Source organism: Stegodyphus dumicola, chromosome 6, assembly GCF_044657685.1.
Source record: "Stegodyphus dumicola isolate Sdum_Otavi_A_Nest chromosome 6, ASM4465768v1".
In the NCBI taxonomy this organism is placed as follows: domain Eukaryota; kingdom Metazoa; phylum Arthropoda; class Arachnida; order Araneae; family Eresidae; genus Stegodyphus; species Stegodyphus dumicola.
Window position 1 is genome coordinate 191,602,043 of NC_140773.1, and position 21,564 is coordinate 191,623,606.

The 21,564-nt window shown below is 34.0% G+C and overlaps 1 protein-coding gene across 3 annotated transcripts in view; it reads left to right on the plus strand.

Moving 5' to 3' along the window:
• The window catches only part of LOC118193181 (serine/threonine-protein phosphatase 4 regulatory subunit 1-like), a 209,080-nt gene that overhangs the window by 180,721 nt on the left and 6,795 nt on the right, over positions 1-21,564 (plus strand). For all 3 annotated transcript variants that reach the window (XM_085819284.1, XM_035364230.2, XM_035364229.2), the window contains 2 exons: positions 85-205; positions 12,299-12,417. In XM_085819284.1, the coding sequence (XP_085675410.1) occupies positions 85-205; positions 12,299-12,417 (240 nt within the window). The remainder of the gene's footprint in view (positions 1-84; positions 206-12,298; positions 12,418-21,564) is intronic.

Consider the following 21,564-nt stretch of genomic DNA (forward strand, 5'->3'; position numbering starts at 1 on the left):
CAGATCTTTAAAAGCATTATAACTAAATTAATTCTTTATTTTTAAATAAAGTTCTTAAAATCTTTATTGAATTGCAATTTGCAGGCAGCTGAAACCAACAACAGATTTGTATAGTGCATCAGATGTTCATGAATATTTTGTGCCTATAGCATTATTTTTAATCCAAGACAGAGTTTCAGAAGTTCGTCAAGCAGCTGTAGAATTGGTAAGTATCAGAGCTACTAAACTAATATGCTTTAAAAGAAATTGGGAAATATTATTATTCAGTGTTGTCTTCTAGAAAAGTTATGTTAACCAGGGTTCGTACGGTCCTTAAGAGTCCTTAAAAGTCCTTAGATTTTTTGGAATCGATTTTTGGTCCTTAAAAGTACTTAATTTTGGCCAAAATCAGCAAAAGGTCCTTAATTTTAATCATCTGAAATTTCTGTCTGTTTTTACGACTGCCATTTTGAGTGTAAATTAACATTTTAGAGTAATATTTTTGGCGATTCACTGACAGATATGGTATATGGTTGGTTATCTTTTGAATGGGTTCATGGGTTGTTTCTATTTCTAATATAAATGATGGGATACTCGAGGTTCTGAGCAAGAAGTGAAACATAAGCATAACGAAATTCAATTTTTCTAATAAAGAGCCCTTAAACAACTTTTCGCTTTTGGTGATGGGAATTCTTTTATTAAACGGTTCTAAATTTGGCGACTTATCAAAATTTTGGTGATTTTAAAATCAGTTTCTATAGAAAATTTTTAATTACGAAATCTGAGAATTTTTCGGTGATTTTTTTAAAACATCATAACATTGATAAATTTTATTAAAATAATGGTAATATATTGACATTATATTAAATAAACATTAAAATAAACATTTTTATTTTCCACTGTCATATTATAAAGTTTCATTTTGGCAACTTAACAATATTTTGAATCTGAAAAATAAACAAGGCATAATGCTATATAAAGCACAATTTACAAAACAGCTCTTAGCAAAAGCAAAATTATCTATGTAATTAATTAAAAAGTCTTGTTTTTAATTTTTTCATAGTAAGATTTTTTCTCATGTATTAGAGTATTCGTCTCAGAGTATTTAGAATTCTCAGAATATGCATCAGTTTTCTCTATAAAATTAATTTTACACTTTTCCCCTCTCTTTTTTTTTCCCAAACTATTTCTGGCCTTTTGCTGTTACAGAATTGGTAGGGATAATTTTTCTTTAGGATTTTAGACACTGCAGCTTGGAAAGTTTAGAAGGATTTGAAGGCAAGATTTATAGAGCCACTATTCTAGAAGATTCGAGAAATATGTGACAAAATGAAAAATGTTTCCATGGTATCAACACGTAATGGATGTATTTTATAGAAAGTTTGCAATGAATTTCTTACTATTTGGAGAACATCTGGAAGAACAATGAAAACATAATATTTGAATGTTTTACTTCTGATACTAGAATCTTAACATGTTTGTCTTCCCTTTATTTTCTCCACTTTTCACTAAACACAAGCATGGAAAATATCAAAAATGTATCTAATCTTACCACATGGGCAGGCATAGTAGAAAGGGATTTTTTTATTAATAAAAAAATTGAAAATTTATAATTTAAAAGATTAATCTAATATGTGTCTTAATGCACCATACACATAGCTGGCACTAGGCATTTTCCCACTTTACGCAATCTCTGTGCATCCTAAATTCTATTGCCTAGTGCGTTTCTAAATGCTTCCAATGCCAGCTCTAAATTCTAAAAGTTTTGCCATTTCTAGATTTTGTTGTTTGGTGTGTCATTCAATTCTAAAAATTCTGCCACATCAGCTCTGTAACTGGCCTTTACCATATATATTTCATATTTCTTCTGAATATTCATATTACTAAAGAAATAAAACTAGCCGCTTTTTCTGTACATTCTAAATGCATTTAGTGTTTTTTAGAATTACAGAAATCCTTAATTAAATCCAAAAATTCTAAAATGAAAAGGAAACATGTTGAAGAAAGAAACTGAATACATAAAGAAAATTATTCTTCAAAGATATGTGCAGTTACTACTATGTCAATTACCCAATTATTTATGATTTCAGCCTTTACTATAATTTCTCATTTCTATTTCCTCATATGATAGAGTTACTGAGCCAGATTAAATTAAAATTAAATTGTATAAGCTTTGACCACTAGTCCACATTTTTAGTTTGAATTTGACTGTTCTTGTTTAATTATGTCACTGTGAGCTGTAATTGATTTTGTTAGCATCAGAACATGCTTTTATCTTTTAAGTTCTTTTTAAATAAGGGGCTTATTTAAACCTTTGTCTGATACTGTAGTTACTTTCAGACATAGCGATAATATGCTTCACGTCTGTCGGGGGTTTTGGACTATTTAACGTTTACCAGATCAAGTAAACTCTCATAAGTACATTGTGGAGAGGTTGACAAGTTAGGAGATAAAGCATGCAGAAACTAGCAAGAGCATTGGTTTGCATATTGAAACAAATTTCTAATTGTTAGGAAAGAAGCTTAAAGAGAAGGAAATCAATATAAACTAGCCAAAATGTCTGGAAAGGCTTCAAATTAAAATGATGGATAAGTATTTTGTTGAGTGTTGTTGTTACAAAACATAAATGTTTTGTAGCTTTTAATGTGTAATTATCCTAAGAATGTCATAAATTGCATGTATTTTAAACTGTGAAATTTTATTAGATTTTGATTTTAACAGGGCTTTTTTAACAAATATTGTTAAAAAATAAAATTTAATAGTGGCCATGTAAATCCATAATTATTAAGTTTATTAAACTACCTAAATTAAGTATTTATAACCAACTGTTTACCCTTAAGAAACCTTTCACTAACACTCACTGTGGTCACAAGATAAACTAGAAAAATGTAAAAATTCAAGTAAAACTTTCTCTTTGCATCTAGTCAGACTTAAAATAATAAACAACTTATGACCTGTGGTGCTTTAATAGCTTATTGGAAACCTAAAGTATATTAACTGGGTTACAATCCCTGGAACTCTACATAAAGCTATGACACTAACTGCATCAAAAAGAGCCTGACTGACTTTGACACTTGCCAACCGTGCCTACATCAGGCCTTTCAGGTTTGTTCAAATCAGCAGGTCTCTCTCTAAAGTTTATTTTATTCTCAAACTTATTAATAATTGTTAATTAATTCATGTTTAGTAATAATGTATACTACTTAGGGATCGATTTTATTTTTAGGATGGTATTACAAAAGTGAAATTCTGGCATAGATATTTTAAATTGAATTTATTCAGTTTTCATTTGCTCATAGGTCCTTAATCTTTTTCATTAATGGTCCTTAAAAGTACTTAATTTCTGTGTGCAGAAATGTGTACGAACCCTGGTTAACGAAGGAAGAAGGAAGTGAAATTTTATTTGTATGTTGTGCATTTTTATAATATACACTGACAGGGAAAAAAAGTCGTAATACCAAGAAAGGTTTGTGTTAGGTAAGCAAAGTTTGGTAGGGTGTGTTTATACATCTAAAAGATATCTATGCAGATTTCCAACTAGGTGCCTAAGTGTGGAATTAGTAGCATCATTATGAAGAAGCAAATCAAGTTTGCTTTCAGTACATGCTTTAAAGTACATGATTGTTGTTTATCTTGAGACTTGGCCTAGTGAGTTGATGTTAGTCAAGAATGCCTTTAGCCCATTTATGCCGAAGATTAAAAAATTGGAATTTTTGCATGAAATTTCTATATGTTAGGTAAAAAAAAATGTAATAAACAATGATTTGAAGAAGAATTTTTTTTTTTTTTTTTTTTTTTTTTTGAAAATTTTTTATTTTAATTAGTTTACAAGTTATATGGTGTTCCAAAAATGGAACACTAGGCAAAACCATTGGTATAATGTTATAATGTATATAATCGTGGGTTTCCTCTAATAATGTGGTTATTCCGATTATTCGGTATGGTCATTGGAAGAGCACTTCACATGTAAAGCCACATTACATTTTCCACATCGAAAAAGTAGTGTTTTTATGACATTGAGAAAAGCGAGTTTGCTTTCCTTGCTTTACGATCTTACGAGTTATACCATCGTAGCGTGAATCAATGTTTTGTTTCTGAGAGGGTTTTCTTTCCTGCCAGGTTCTGCAGGATGACCACGAGCCTCTTTTGCATCATAAGATTTGTGTAATTGCCAAGCATTTTGTAAGGCCAATTCGAAACAGAACAACAATGGACTTGAATGCCATTTCTTTCCACGAATTGATGCTCTATATTTGTCAGTGTTTTCGTCCTCTATTCACACCTCCCATAAATTGGTTATATACTTTTATGTTTGTCTGTTGAACTTGGATTTTCTTCTTTTGTTCTTGTGAATAACGATTTACAAGACAAAGTGGATTTACACCAGCACCAGATGCTGCAACAGTCACAACACTGTTGTCATGCCATCTACAGACAATATTGCTTCTGCCATCAGCTCGATAATCGAATGAGCCTCTTTCCATTTTCTTTAGGGCAACATCCGATTGCAATGGTGGTTTATCAGTATGACCTTTTCTAACTGTGCCTGTTGCCTGATGACCCATTGAAGCGAGCTTATCAAGCAGGCCAATGCTTGTGAAAAAATTATCAAAAACAAAATGATATTGCCCAGGGTGCTCCTCTGTTATTGCATCCGTAAACCGTAAGACAACAGAAGCACTAACACCATACTCGTCATATTTGTTTGCCAGATTTTTACCGTGATAGGGTTCGAACCAACAAATGTAACCTAGACGAGTTGCCGCACACCCAAACTTGTATCCAAAACGAATAGGCTTTCCTCTTATAAATTGTCGACCAAAGTAAGGAACCATGGATTCATTAATGCTGAAATGTGTTTTATTCGGAACAAACTTCATGTACAGCTCATTTAGTTCGTTTATAAGACGTCGTAATTTACCAAACTTGTCAAGTGGGTCTAAATTTGCATTATCGGCAACTTGGAGATTTGAGAATATTGTTTCAAAGCGATCACATCTCATGACACTACTAACAAAGGCATTTTGTGAATCGGTTCTTTGTTCCCAGAACATGCGGCATCTAGGAACTGAGACATATCCACTCAGAAATGTAATCTCCAGGAAACATTTCAATTCAGAGTTTGTCAAGCTTAGGTTTACACCCTTAGTTGAAGCATGTAAATTTGAGTATGTTACAATTCCATGGCATCGTCATTTAGAAAAAGTTGAAAATGTTCTGTAGGAGTTCTTACTTTGGTAATTGGTGGCTGAGTAATTCTTCCTGATATGGCATTTAGATCTGCTTTTTCCCATTTTTGTACAACTTTTGCGAGCTATTTCTTCAGCAGCCAAATATTGTTGCAAGGTAGAAAAAGTCGTTGGAACCCCATCTGCAGGAGAATCAAATTTAGGGAAATATGAGCTGGGTTCCTAGCTGTCCTTATAAGTGCTTATAAGTCCTTATATTTGAAAATAAAGGCCCTTATAGGTGCTTACTTTTTCTTTAAAGCCCTCATTTTTTTGTTTTTAGTGCTTATTTTTTGCTTTTAGTGCTTTTTTTTTTTTTTTTAATGAACGTGCTATTTTTCCCCGTACCAAAGCCGAAACTAAATAAACAACTTTTCTTCCTAATATGGAATGTCATTTGGTGAATCATACTCCCGGAAGTAGCTTTTCCCCCTATCTCTCTCTGCATTAACATAACCTTTGGTGTGCACGAAGAGTACAGACATGTGCCCATCGTTCTATTTGTCAAAGAATTGCGAATGCAGTAGAAAATTCCGGTACATTCGGCATTCTTTTCCTCCCACCCAAATACTACACACGTTTGAATTTCTATCAAGATCTTAATAATTTGCATTCTCGTTCCACTTGGTCAGTTCAAATTCGTGTTTATTATGATCAATGTGCTTATATTATGAGCATATGTATGAATGTTTACAATAACATAGTTGCAGTAACTGCTGAAGTGTAGTAAACTTCCAAAAATGGTTGTGTTTTAACACAGATTAGCTTTCTAAGGAATAATATTTGGAATGGCTTAAATAAAGGGAAAGTCATCGAATACTCAAAATAATTTCATTTTTTTTGGCCAATACATTATACAGTACGAAGATTGGGAGGTTCTCCCCTTTCTCCACAAAATCTCTAATATTGAAACTGTAACAGTTCGCTGCAAAACAAGCCATGGACCTTTTTTTTTTTTTTTTTTTTTTTTTTTTGTCTCTTTCCAATCTGGATTGAATAGGACTAAAGGTTCTGCAGTCTACCAACCCAAGCGAAGAATGATTCTATTCGGGAAATTTAACACGGTCTATTGAAAATTAGAATGAAAAACACCCCAGTTATTTAGTCTATTATTCTCCCAATACCGGCAGCTGTTGATTCCGATTGCATAATATCAGGTAGAGAAGAATTACGGTGCACATATTGCGCAGTAACGTTTGCGATATCTTGCAGAGATAATTAATTTTGATATTCTGTCCGAGATTTGTTTATGAACACTTATAAGAGTTTTACTGTGCTTGCTAAGCAGAATATTTTTCAGTTCCATTGGTTTATTTTTATATGATGCGCATATCAAAATGTCAAAAGCATTTATTTAGCAGAAAAATCTAAAGAGCGGCTACAGTCTACCCCCCTTCCACTCCTCATTTTCAAATTACGCTTGACTGTCCGAATATTCGCCAATTTCCAAGTATGCGGGTCAGTTAAGCTTTTACTGTTAAAGGATGACTGCATGAAGCAGATTTCTGTCTTCTGATTTCAGAAATGTTCCTCTTTTTTACTTAAATTACTTTGCTTGCAATATCTGTTAAGGGAAAACTGATGTACAATGGAAATTTAGAAAATGTTCAGAATTTAGATTTAAATTATTTAAATATCAATATGAGTGGAAAAATGAATTGTATTTATTATTTGGTTCCAAGCGGATACAATAAATACTCCTTATTATTATTTATTTTCTCTATTTTGAACTGAAATTTCATCATTAAATCTTGTAATATAGTTTAGTTCTGCATAGTTTTTTTCCCTCTCGTGGTAAAGTAGTTTTGTAAATTGGACTGTTATTTAAAATTAAAAAAAAAGTAATTATTTTTCCATGGTTGAGGTAATGCTTATTCTCTCTTAATAAATACTCCATTTCTCATTATTTTAAATTACAAGGTCTAACTTTTAAGGTTATGCAGTTGTGTATAATGTAATTAGACAAGTGCTTATTTTTTTCTTAAAATGTGCTTGAAAAGTGCTTATAGGTGCTTATTTTTTTAATTAAAATGTGGCTATGAACCCTGTATGAAGGATCATCTGGGTCAGAGTCTGCATCAAAAGAACCAGTCCAAACAAGATAAGCAGGTGCGCGCAGCAAAGAACCAGGCAGATTATTTATTGTTCCCCCATCTTCCTTACCGGAGTCCTCATCAGAAACGGGTGCTGTAGCATTTTCAGGTGGTTGTATGATTATGGCACTTGCTTTTGCTTCTATGTTGTCACACATCTCTAAAATATCAGTTAACTCATGTAAGGTTATTCCGGACATCTTGTGTCTTGGAAAATTATTTCAACTAAAAAAATGTGAAGAGAAAATATATGAGTTCTTGTGATAGTGGTTTTGCCTAATGTTCCAAAAATGGAACACTGGAAATTTCAAGCCTATAACTAATTCAAAACTAATAGCTTTTCTATTTTCTTTTTGCAGGAATAAAGAGTAACTAATTGAATAATAACATAATTTTTTTTTTACAATTTTAAAGTATAATGCAACAAACAGAGTTACCTGTTTATAGATGAATCTACAAAAACCTTGACAAAAATGAAGACCAAAATTTCACAACATCACAGCAACCAAATATCTGCAGGAGTGACATACTCTGTGTTCTAAGCAAAACCATATGCCCTTATAAACTGGCTGACGTCACAAATCCAACCACGTGTGCGTCCTTGAACCCGTTGGCTAAACTTTTATGTGAGGGGTGTTCCAAAAATGGAACAGTAGGCATAAATGGGAGACAGAGAAGCGATTATCAGCAGCTCAGTCAGTTTGAATGAGGTTGTGTAATTGGGCTACGAGAAGGTGGATTTTCTTTCCGCAATATTGCAGGAATGTATCCATTCTAAATGATTGTTGTCAGCAGTGGTCAAGGAAAAGTACTGTCTCAAGAAAACCGTGTTCCAGGTGGCCATGTGGCACTGCCAAAACAGAAGGCTGCCATGTTCATCATATAGCTATGCCACATTGTAATGCATCTGCAGCAGAAATTCCAGCTGCAGTTGGCACCACAGTGACACAATGAACTGTTACAAGTTGGTTACTTGACAACTCCAATGCCCTGTAGTGTGCATTCCACTGACACCAAACCACTGCCATTTGCAATGTAGTGTTATCAAGCTAGATCTTATTTAGAGGACGGAGTGGAGAGATGATTTTTTTATTGCAGGCAGTTCGGCTTTGGTGCCGGTGATGGCCATGTGTTAATTAGGAGGCCTGATGACCCTTTGCAGCCTAGACACACTGGAGTTATGTTTTCAGGAGCAATTTTGTATGACAGCAGAACTCTCCTAGTTATTCCTTGCACCCTGATTATAAATTTGTGTGTCGTTCTAGTCATTCAACCAGTTCTGCTGTCATTCATGTGCATCATTCAAGGAGGTGTTTTCCAAGAGAATAATGTTTGCCCTCATTTGGCCGGCTAGAAGCCTTAGCCGCTAAACCTTTCTCCAATCAACTACATGTGGGCCATCACTGGATGACAACTCCAGCGTTATCCACAACCAGTATTAACTCTCCCTATATTGACTGACCAAGTACAACAGGCATGGAACTCCATCCCACAAAATAACATTCAGTACCTATGCGACACAATACAATGCTTGCATTCAAAATTCTGGCAGTTATTAATGTAACAACATTTCACATTTGAAATAGCTCTTCTCGTAATTGAATTTCATACCTGCCAACTTTTACGAATTTTTCGTAATTTTTATGAAAATGTGTTTGCCTTTACGATTTTACAATTGTAATCCATCTTTTACAATTTTTTTCCTTTTTCAAGTGTTTTTAGTGATTTTTGTCGAAATTTTAGAATTTTTCGCCAATTCAGCGACTTTTGCCAATTGCATCGTGTTTTACCGCCAACTACCGACTACTTCGAATCCAGTAACCTGCGTTTTCTCCCAACTCGCTGCTTAACCAGCCAATCCAATGCGCTGAACTTGTTTCTCCCACTCTTTCCTTTGTGGGCGCCAGATTATTTTTTTCGCATTCGCTTCAGCAGCAAGGGAATTACTCAGCGAGTGTGGATTGTCGCATTCTGGTTTTTTGTTTTGTTTTGTTTTGTTTTTTTGTTTGTTTGCATGTGCTACGAATTTTCTTAATACGTTGTTGTTACGAGATGTCACTCATTTCAAATAAGTTTAAAAAAAAAACGTATTCTCAATATTTTCGGCCTGCCTACAAAGCCGAATTTAGAACAATTAAAGAATCCTTCAAAGGAAATAACTATGCATTTTGCAACGTGTGCGTGTGTGACTTCATAATAAGTCACGGTGGAAGAAGCAGCATTGTGAAGCATGTTAAGTCTAAAAAGCATGAAGTTAATGCTTCGGCTTCAACAACGTCAAAGAAAGTGGATGATTTTTTCTCAAATTCGGCTACGAATTCGGATGCCGATGTCATTTTGGCAGAGTGTTTGTTTACTGCATTCCTCATCGAACACAACGTGCCGCTAAGCGCTGCCGATCACGCCAGTCAACTTTTGAGACGGGTGTTTCCCGACTCGAAGATTGCTCAGAAATATGCTTGTGCTGGCACGAAAACATCTTCTATTGTGAACGAAATTGCTTGCGATGCACAAAGTAAAACGATAGCTGCACTCCAGAATTCAGCATTTTCGGTGTCAATCGATTGCAGCAACGACAGCGATTGGAAGCTTTACCCCATCGTTGTCACATATTTCTGTGATGTTTCTAATGAAATGAAAACTCATCTTTTCCGTCTTCCATTGTTAAATGGAGACGCTACGGAGGAAAATATTGCCTCCTTGGTAATTAATGAGTTGAAACAACTTAACATCCCAATATCAAATTGCATTTCATTTGGTGCAGATAATGCTCATGTCATGGTGGGTGACAAAAAGGGTGTAGCCTCTTTCCTCAAAAAAGAACAAAATGAATTAATTGTTATTGGAGGATGCCCATGCCACTTAATTAATTTGGCAGCAGAAAAAGCTGCAGCTGCTTTACCATTAAATGTTGACCAGCTTCTGATTGATGTGTTTTTCTATCTGGAAAAAAGTGTAAAAAGGAAAGAAAACCTAAAGAATTTCCAAGAACTGTGTTCTGGTGAAACAAGAAAAATTCTGAAACATGTATGCACGAGATGGTTATCCTTAGGCAGAGCGCTAGGAAGGTTTATTGAACAATGGGATGCATTGCTAAAATATTTCCACGAAGAGACCAAAACGAAACCACAGATCCCATCTAATTTGTCGGCATATAAGATACCGAAAACCAACTTTGCTTCTAATCAAAATGCTTTAAAAGGGAAAAGCCAACACACAGTATCAAACCCTTTAAAAAGAAAATGCTTAGAAGACTCCTCAAAGGTAAACTTTGTTAAAGAAGTTGAAGGGAAGAAGAAACAGTCTTCTATTAGCCGGAAGGAAAGGATTTTCTGTCTTCTTTCTTTGGATTTGAACAAAGCATATTGTAGTTTTGTCTTAAGTACCATTAAGATTTTTGAAATTGTAAATACCCTTCTACAATCAGCTTCGCCAAAATCTCCCCTGCTTATCCAAATTCTTAACGATCTTTTGAAAGAACTTTATACTAAGTTTGTAAAACCGTCCGTTGTGAAAACAGGGTGTTGATTCGTGTTGCCTATAATAGTTTGGCAAATCAAAAGGATGACAATGATCTTATAATTGGAAACCAGGGAACTTGTAAATTCTTTGAAAGATCATGAGAAAAAAGAATTTTTTCAATGTGTTAGAAAGTACTTTTCCTCAGCCTGTGATTACATTGTAAGGAAGTTTCCTTTGCAAAATGAAGTTCTTTTAAATGCTGAAGTGGCAAATTTGAAAGAAATTGAAAATTCGTCTTTTGAAAAGATTTGTTTTTTTATTGATAAATTTCCATTTTTGTTTAACAATTAAAGAAAATGAATGCCATAATGATGCTTTAGATGAACTACAGAACCAATTTTCTGCTGCACAGTTTGAAGACTTTGCCAGTTCTGGAGAAGATAGACTTGATGTCCTTGTTGTTACCTTAAAAAGAATAAAAAGAGCTGATGGAACACCAAAATATGATACACTAGTAAGAGTTTTATGTGCTATTCTCGTAATTCCACACAGTAATGCTGAGTGCGAGAGAGTCTTCAGTGTTGTGAAGAAAAACAAAACTATGTTTCGTTCATCAATTTCACCAAAAACTCTAGAAAACATTTTAATTGCTAAATGTTATGAGGAAACTAATTGTTATGACAGGAAATTTTCCAGAGAATTTTTGGCTAAAGCCAAAAAATGCACTCTAAATTCATTGCAATAATTTTTTTGTGTAACATTAAGTTCTTGTTTTATGTTTCCTAATAAATTTTTTAGTTACTACTTAATTGAGATTTACTAACGTAAGTACAATTTTCTTTTTTCTATTTGTATAAATTGTTATTTTTTTAAACAATGATATTAATTTTTCGTGTTCTTCTGAATTTTGGAGAAATGAATTTTCATCTTTAGAGGTTGGCAGATATGGAGTTTAAAAATTTAATCAATTAAATATGTTAGACAAATGTATTGTTGAAATTTCATCATTCTACATTGCTTTTTTTTTTTTTTTTTTTTTTTTTCTTCTTGGTGTTGGGATTTTTTCTCCCCATCAGTGTTTTAATAATAAAAAAATACGACCAATTGAATGGAAGTTCTGCAATAATTTTTTAGTTGCATTTTGCAAAGTGTTGCTGTAGAAATATTTTTAGCAGATAAATGTAACATTTTATTTATTGGTAGTTATGGATGATAATTATCAATTGTAAGTTAAATGATTAACATGAAAAAATAAATTTCCATTTTTCCTTGTGTATTATGGGTTGCATTTTCAGTAATTGATAACTTGTATGAAATTTTTCATTTTTTCATTGATTATTTTTTAATGCTGTTGGATTATTTAAAATTTCTCTTTAATGCCATTTTATTATATTAATTTCAGAATATCAGTTGTTGTGTACTTGTTCTCCAAATTTAGCATTTCTTCACAAATTGTTTTTCTGAGAATTACATATTCTATACAGTGTTTAGCAGTTTCTCATATCTTTTAAAGCATATTGTATTTCTTCTGTCTAGATGGCAGTTATTGTAAAACGTTTGTCAGAAGACAAAAAAACAACTGAATATACAAGAGTTTTTCTATGCATGTTTGATACACAGTATAGACAAGCATCTAAATGGCTTTGGAGACAAATGTAAGTATAACTGGTATACGGGTGTTTGGGGGGCTGACTTATCTCTTCTTCTTTATATATATAAATATATTAAGATATATAACTATCTTAATATATTTATATATATATATATATAAAGATGTAACTAAATATACTTATATATAAAGATATATGATATTGTGATATATACTGTTGATATTATACTAAGATATATCCATTTAAAAAACGGGTTTAAGGCAACTTTTTCCCCCTTTGTATATATTTATATACAGTGGTGGCCAAAATTGTGTACACTTTTGGAAATTTTTATGTTTTTGAACTTTGTATGCTTATAGAAAACGTAACGTTTCACAAAATGCAGACTTGTATATATCATTTTAAAGAGAATTTATTACTGAATTCAATACAAGACACAAAATTCAGTTATTTGCAATACAAAAAAGTTAAACGATAATAGTTATCGATATACATTAGATAGTGATAATTGCAGTGAGTTATCAGTACTTAGTAGGGTACCCTTTATTTTTGATTACAGCTTCACATCAACGTTTCATTGAGCTGACAAGAGTTTTAAGCTCTTCTTTCGTTATTACATGATGCCAGGGAATAATTATAGCCTCAATTAGTTCCCTTTTATTTGATGTGCGCCTCATTCGGACAAGAGTTTTTAAACGGTTCCACAAATTTTCGATAGGATTGAGGTCAGGACTGTTTCCTGGCCATGACAACAATTTAATGCTCTTTGTACGAAACCACTCTTTCGATATTTTGGCTCTGTGGAAAGGAGCAGAATCTTTCTGAAAAATAAACGAAGCATTGTTGGGAAAGAGATCTCTGATGGAAGGTAGAAGTTTTGGTTCTAGAATAGTGTCAATGTATTTTCTGGCATTCAGTGTCCCATCGATGACATTAAGGCGACCAATACCATCTGCTAACATGCCTGACCAAATCATAACACTAACTGGGTTCTTCACAGTTGCTTGAATGCAGTCAGGATGTAGCTCTTCTTCTATTCTACGCCTCACATATTTTCTCCCATCACGACCGAATAACGATATCTTAGTTTCATCAGTCCATCCGTATAACTTGTGACCACTGATCATCTGTCCAATTAATTTGTTCCTTTGCCCACTGTAGTCTTTTTTTTCGTTGCTGAAAATTAAGATAAGGCTTTTTTCGTGGAATTCTACCTCTCAGTCCAACATCTGTTAATCTTCTCCTAATTGTTCTTGAACTGACAGAAACACCAGCATCATTCAGATCACTTCTGATGGCCGCTGATGACATTTGTCTATCTTGGAGATATAGTCTTTTTATTCTTCTGTCATCAATAGATGTGGTGCACCTTTTTCGGCCTTTAACTTCTTTGTTTCTTATTGAATTTGTCTCCTGATATCGTAAACAAACTTTCGGACTCCAGATGTAGTCACTGAACCACCCACCTGTCTTGCAATTTCAGCATAGGAAAGACCACTTTCTCGTAACACAATAATATTATATCTCTTTTTAGGTGTCCAATCTACTCTTTTATTTGATGTCATTGCTTGACTAAATATTAAAAATTTTTACAAATATTCCTACTTGTAACTGCAGTGTATAAGAAACAGGTACTCCTTCTACAGAACAAAGCAAAATAATGAATTGTTTCAAGTGTAAACATGATGTCGGCTTCTACTGGCAGTTACTAAAATTTGATTGGTTCTCAGAACAAGAACAGTGATTGGCCAGGAAAGCTAGACATTATAAACCACTTCATAAGTGTGTTTTTTATTTATATTAAAGTACATATAACTTTTTTGGTATTGCAAATAATTGAATTTTGTGTTTTGTATTGAATTCAGTAATAAATTCTACTTAAAATGATATATACTAGTTTTTATTTTGCGAAACATAACATTTTCTATAAGCATACAAACTTCAAAAACCTAAAAATTTCCAAAAGTGTCCACAATTTTGGCCACCACTGTATATATACATATGACAAAATAATACGAACACCTGTGAAATATTGGAAAATCTGTATTAGTAGGGGGTTAAACCACCCTTTGACTGAAGTACAGATTGAATGCGACATGGGATAGATGCATAAAGGTGATGGACAATATTTAAAGGAATATTAAGCCATTCCTCCTGCAGGGCGGTCTCTAATTCCGAAAGTCCGGATGGAGGTGGAAATTGGGAACGAAGTTTGGACTCCAAATATGCCCATAAATATTCGATAATATTCAAGTCTGGAGACTGAGGGGGGGGGCCAAGCGAGATGTTCAATTGTATTGTCATGCTCTTCAAACCATTCTTGAATACACCTAGCAGTGTGGATGTGGATGTGGGTGTTGTCTTGAAAAAGGCGGTTACTCCCCAGGGAATACAGTGTAGACAAAAGGATGTACATGATCCCTCTAGAATGCTTAGATAGTGATTAGATCTGATCGACCCATGCAGAATAACAAGTGGTCCAAGACCGTGCCAAGATATTGCACCCCAATCTGTAATGCCGCCACCCCCATGCATCACAGTCGGCAAGAAGCAGTCAGGATGAAACGCTTCTTTAGGCGTTCTCCAGACATAAGCGCATCCTGTTGTCTGGAATAGGGTGAATGACGATTCATCTGACCATATTACCTGTTGCTACTGCTGTGGGGACCAGCCTTTGTGATTTCTGCACCATTGGCATTGCTTGAAAGCATTAGTTGTTGTCAACAAGGGTTTAAGAATTGCCACTGTGACATAAATGTTCGCAGCATGAAGTTCCTTTTTGACAGTTTTTGATGAAACTGGGTCCGGGAGATGACTGTTCATTTCGAATGTTATCTGGGATAACCATTGCTTATGCTTTCGGGCTACTATGCGCTTCAAGACCCGTCTATCCCTATCATCCAGCTTTGACTGCATCCTGCAGCCACTGTTGTGCTTAGAAGACGATATCTTAACCTCTTTCGTGTATGCTGTCATAACGGCCGATACCATACTCCTTGCACCACAAGGTTTGCTGTTTCCGTAACCAATGGTCCACTTAAACGTGCTCCAACTACCATTCCTTTGTGGAACTCTGACAGGTCTGACATTTCAACTTCTCACAGACAGTTCAATCGAAGCATGCAACGCAGATGACTGCTATTGAGAGACTGATACCTTCCTCTTCATGCTCACTAGATGGCAGACTTAGGTGTGAAATACGTCATACTTTTTCACAGGTGTTTGCATTATTTTGTCTTCCATCTGTATACATATATACAAAGGGAAAAAAAGTTGCCTTAAACCAGTTTTTGAAATGCATATCTTAATAGTAGCCTGTTGTGTTGCAAATTAGTATATTTTTTAACACATTTAGTTGTGTGCTTGATTATAATATGAAAGTATGCTGACATATAATAAGAAGATAAGTGTATTTATGTATTACTATTATTTCTATTTTGCCTTATATTCTTTTTATTTTTCTAAATTGATTTTCATTCAAATTGTTTATTATAAATAATTTACTTTATATGTGTATTTTGCTGTTTGATTTTTTTCTCTTATCAGTACTGTAGCCAATAAATTTGTGTAGTTTGTGTATTTATGAGATTAGGGTAATAAAGTGGAAATTTTGGTAGGATGTGTTTCCTCACATTTTGTCTGCATTCTTGTCAGAGATTAAAAACAGTGAAGGTCTCCTTTTTACTAAATGGTTCTTTCCCTTTAAAAGGGGGGGATTATATTCTAAGAAAGTGAATTTTACTATTTTTAATCCTCTTCCTCCCCTCAGGTGCAACATTAAAATGCAAAATGTGACTGAAGCTCTAATGGTGTTATTGTAATATATTCAACCAAATAATGTTTCAGAGCCATTTATTTCATGTACATTCAAACATGTCCTCTTTTTCCAGAGGTTAATCATCCTGAAATGCTGTTACGTTTTGTAGCTTAATTATTCTCTTTAACTGATTTAATTAGCCAGCAGTATTGTTCTTTTGAAGAGTCTCTATTTTTTTCTGTCATTAGGCTATATCCTAAATACTTGTGTATTTTGGAAAAATTGACTTTTTCTTAAAGTCTATATTACTTTATTAGTGTAAGTTGCTGTAACATTTTCCTGTATTATTAAAAATGCTGTGTCAATAAAATTTGTTCCTTTTAAGTTGTTATAGTGTATTAATATATTATGCATTACAATTTTTAATTTTATAAATTAAGAATTTTTTTTGTTTTAGTCCTAAAATGTGTGGTACATTCGAGGTATTTGAGCATTAGGGGTTTTGTTTCAGAGAGTGTTTTACTTTGGCCTTTTTTCTTTTTCTTCAGTACAAATTGCCTTGGATTATTCTTCGGAATTTGATTTTGTTTAGTTCGAAATTTCGAGCTGTAATATGTATGTCAGTCTGAAATTTTTTAGATATATGTAGAATGCATGAATGGCAGGGGGAAAAAAAACTGTTAGATTTGAAAATATGAACCTAGCGGACAATTTTATTTATCAGCCAGTTGCAAGTAGTTTAACGTCTAGTAAATTTTAGCCAGAAGCAGAAATGGAATTGATGTAAGAACATTATCACACTATGATTTTAAAGTGGGATTAAATCAAGAAGAATACGTTCGTCTACAGTTAGCATTTGGAAATTCTGTCCCTGTCCATTTCGTGTGCTACTGTATTCAAATGGTTTGTAGAATATGACAGAAGTCGCAGTTCTCATCAGGATGAAGAACACAGGGAAAGGCCATTGTAAGTAGTAATCCCGGATAATATATCTGTATTCAGAAAATGTTAATGAATGATTATCCCTGCACTTATCAAATGAAGCAGAAGGAACTCAATATTGGATCCACTGTGACACATAAAATGATTCATGAAGAATTGCATATGAAAGACCTCGTTGGCCGTTTAGTTACATAATTTAACTGAGCACCAAAAAGAGGAGCATGTCAGAATCAGTAAAGAAAGCTTTAAATTACTTAAAGATGGTGATCACCATATTATTTTGAAAATCGTAACTGGTGATGAAACATGCATATCATTTTTTGATGCTGTTTTCTTCTTCAGTACAGGACTGGTTAGCTGTCAAGCTGGAATCACAGAAGACAGTCACAGCTAACTGGTACACCATTGTCTCCCAGAAATTATTCAAGAAGTAAAGTGGACTCATGCTCCACCCGACAGAGCATCTTCTCATTGAGCAAGATTGGTGACATTTTTGAACAAAAACACATCAGAGTGATAGAATTTCCAACCTATTCACCTGATCTGTGTAACGTTTGTCTTTTTTTTTTTTAATCTTAATAAAAAAAATCTTACTTAAGCTTCATTTTCTTTCCGAAAATGGGATTAATGAGGCTATAAATGCATTTTCTCATTGATTCCAAAAAATGAATGCCTTCAGGCACTTAATTTTCGGAAACTTTGGCTGCAGGAGAAGACTTCTTTGAAAACCCCTAAAATTCTTTGATTATAACTTGTGTATCTCAAAAATTTCAATAACCCTTGTATACAGGATTTTTTTAAACTTTTCTGGTTTGATATTTGCTTTTACTTGGCTTCCGCCCTTTTATTTCCGCTGATTTTCTTCATAATAAAAAATTTGTATTGTAATGTTTTTAAAAATGCCTCATTTGTTCCAAGTTTGGTACATATTAGGCAAGACGGAAATAACATTTCAGTTGCATCTTTTTGCATTCATTAACAATAAAACATAAATTTGAATGAACAGCATGTTTTTGTAGCTTTTTTAAATATTGTTTTTAAGCCGGCTATGTAATATTTACTCAGAAATAATACTCCCTTTTTTGTTTTAAAATGTGGTAAGATCTTATAATGGGTTATTCTTATAAATAAAATTGCAGAATGAGCGCAAGATACTTTTTTTTTACCATATTATATAGAAACATTACATTATACATATAAACTGCATAGCTACTGCTAATTATAATAGATTTGTGTAGTCAAGTGATTTTGGTTTCAATCTATATTCATTTTATTGGCCTGAAGCTAATAGATAACTGTGAACTGCCAGTATGCTTGGACCAAAGCTGACATAACTATTATTTCAATGAAATTGTGAACAAAGGGCATAAAACTAACTTTTGCTTTCTTATTTTTTGCAAGACAAAATAAATATTCATCTATAATTTCTTAAAATTATCCAAAAATGAAGGAAAGATCTTATTTTTAAATAATTATGGTATATGGGAAATTAAACTAAATTAGGTTATGTGAAAATAAGCTTTCTAATGAAATATGGTTTGTACTGTGCTGTTCTATGTTTAATCGCCATGTAAGTTCGATTTTGCATAAGACATTTGTTTTAATCTTATAAACTAAGAAGCTGAACTTGTAAAGTTTGATATTTTGTCTTGTTCCTAATGTGCTGCTACAATGGTCATAAAAATTAAAGGGTAATGAGAAAAAATGTGCTCACTTAAGTTAATATTGCAACTAATGCTGTAATTGATTATGTTAACTAAATACAGATGAATGCAAAATTGAACTTCCACGTACATTAGTGCTGAAAATTTACAAATTCAGTTGTTGGCAATGTTGTTGTTCAGTTGTTGGCAATGATGGGAGCATGTTGGACTTCTGTTTGTAGTGTTGTTTAAGGTGGATGTGATTTCTGACAGTGATCTGTTATTCACTAGTTATGGCTCAAAGGCATCAATTAAGGGAAGGTCAAAAGTGGTGGATAATTCATAGAATCAAGGGAGGTCTAACACAGATAAGAGATTACCTAAGATTTAAATGCATTTAGAATGTCATCAGGAGTGTGTGGCCACTTTTTAATTACTGAATCAGTTAAAAGACAGCCTGGTCAGGGGCAACCAAGAGCAACATCAGAAGATCGTTTTCTGCCATTGTTGACTCAAACCACTAAGCGACTTCAAGAGATTTGGTTTATCCGCTCTGCTGCTACACAAATGCTTGGCAAGCTTGGACTATATGCGAGAAAACCAATGGTTTCCCCGTCTAAGCTGTTGCCGTCATATGAACCGGGATATTGTTTGAACAGTGATTCTAGACCTGTTTTGATCTGGAGAGAAGAAGGTTGCCGTAACTTGCCTTCCCTAGTTAGTGAAATATCGTGTATTCATAACTGTGGTTTAATGTTTTGAGGAGAAATCATGACAAATGGCCGCATCCAGCTGCATATCTTTTAAGGAGGTCCTCTAACTGCTCACAGGTATGTGGAGAAGGTATTGGAATCCAAGGCTAGGGGTGCTGCTGGTCCAGATTTTTTGCTCTTGGATGACAGTGCTTGACCTCATCGAGCTTATGTGGTGTCAGAATACTTGCAAACGGGAGTATGACCCGTATGGATTGGCCCCCTTACACACCCAAATTGATCATGTGTGGGATGCCTTAGGACCCAAATTTCAGTGGGCTGAAAAGTGCACTTTCAGGATTGTGGCATGCAGTTCCACAAGATATGAGGTATGCAGGTCCAAGGTGACTTTGCTTTTTTCATAATTTTCCAATTTCCTGAAGTTTAGTTTTACCATATTTGACAGCATATAAGACACACTTTTTTAATAAATTTGGTCACAAAAAAGTTAACTGCATCTTATACGTGAAGGACACAGGTTAACTTTCAATACTGAATGCTATTTTTAGCCCGGATAAAGGTCTATACACACATAACTTTTTCTGCATGTGCCATAATTATTTTGCGCATGCGTGAAATATCTGTCGCCAAAAAGCACCAAAGCTCGAAGCTGATGTCGAAGTTCGAACAGGTTCGACGGTCACATTACGTCTATGTAGTCTTTCCTTCTTTACATAGACTTTCTTTGACTCAGCCGACACACATGTCGGTATCGGTGCTTAAAACTATTTGTTTTAAAAAAATACCCTGTAAAATATGACTACAGGAAACGAGATTAAGCTATACAGTTCAGTTTAAACTAGGAGTGTTAAACTACGCCAAAGTGCACGGAAACAGAGCAGCAGCAAAGCATTTCGGTCCACCACCTACCGAAAAAATGATACGTACTTGGCAACTGTAGGACATTGTTAAGTCCTTTAAGAAGTGCAGAATCAGTAATGCTCTTGACGGAACAGAAGACGACGAGTAGTGATGACGCTATTCTCGTTTTCAATGATGATGATAGTGAAAAGGATTTTTATGGTTTTGAAAGTGATTAAAGTCTAATTTCGTGATAGGCAACGTTTTCCTTGAATCTGTGTTTTTTGTTGTTTCTGCTTTATTTTGTATTATGTTTGATTGCTTGCCGTTCATTTATTTATTCATTATTGAAATTTACATATTTTAAAATAGCTTGCCGTTTGTTAATTTTCCTTAATAAAAATATGACATTCAATTATTGTTTATTTGGCTTTTACGAGATGGGAGAACTAAAAGAAACACATTTTAAGTTATTGTGGTACCGCGCCGTCGCACAGACTATTGAACAGGGTTGCCACGCTACCTGGAAAACCGGAAAAAGTCGGGGAATTCGGAATTTGAACAAAAAATTCAGGGAAAAGTCAGGGAATTTAAGTGTTTTAGTCAAAATCTGGGAATTTCATACAATCAGTCAAAATCTGAGAATCAAGTCAGGGAATTTCATACAACGATCCCGCCAAAAAAGGCGAGTTTTGCGCCAACGTCGGAAGAGATCACTTTTTGGCGAATTGTGTTTCACGTGAGTGTCATTTGGGCAGCTGGCATAGAGCAAATTTTCGCAGCTTCTATTTGATTGTCTTTTAGAAAGGCAAATCAAGTTTCCCGCAACTTTTGGTTTCCAGTAACCTCGAAAATCGCATGTGCAGTACATGAACTAAAGAAAGTACCTGTTCTCGTATAAAACAAAATGGGTTTAATCCAAGTATACGGTACCATGAAGGTTAGAATCAAAAAATATGTATTGTAAAGAAAGAACCTCTCTGCAACAAACGTGGCTCCGTTCCATCATAGAGGGAAATATCTGTGCATGCGCGATATATCTGTCGCCAAAGCTTGAAACCGGTGTTGAAGTTCAAAGGTCACGTTATCAAGAATTCATAAAATGAATATCGTTTAAAATTTCTTTAAACTCTAAAGGAAAAGAAAATATTTTTGGGGGGAAGTAAATTAATTCATGGATTAGTTATTTTGAGGGGGGGGAACTACGAAAATCCGTTTTTAAAATTATTGCGAAAAATCCAAGAAAAAACGTTCTTTGATAAAACGTTTCTTCTTGGATTTTTCGCAATAATTTAAA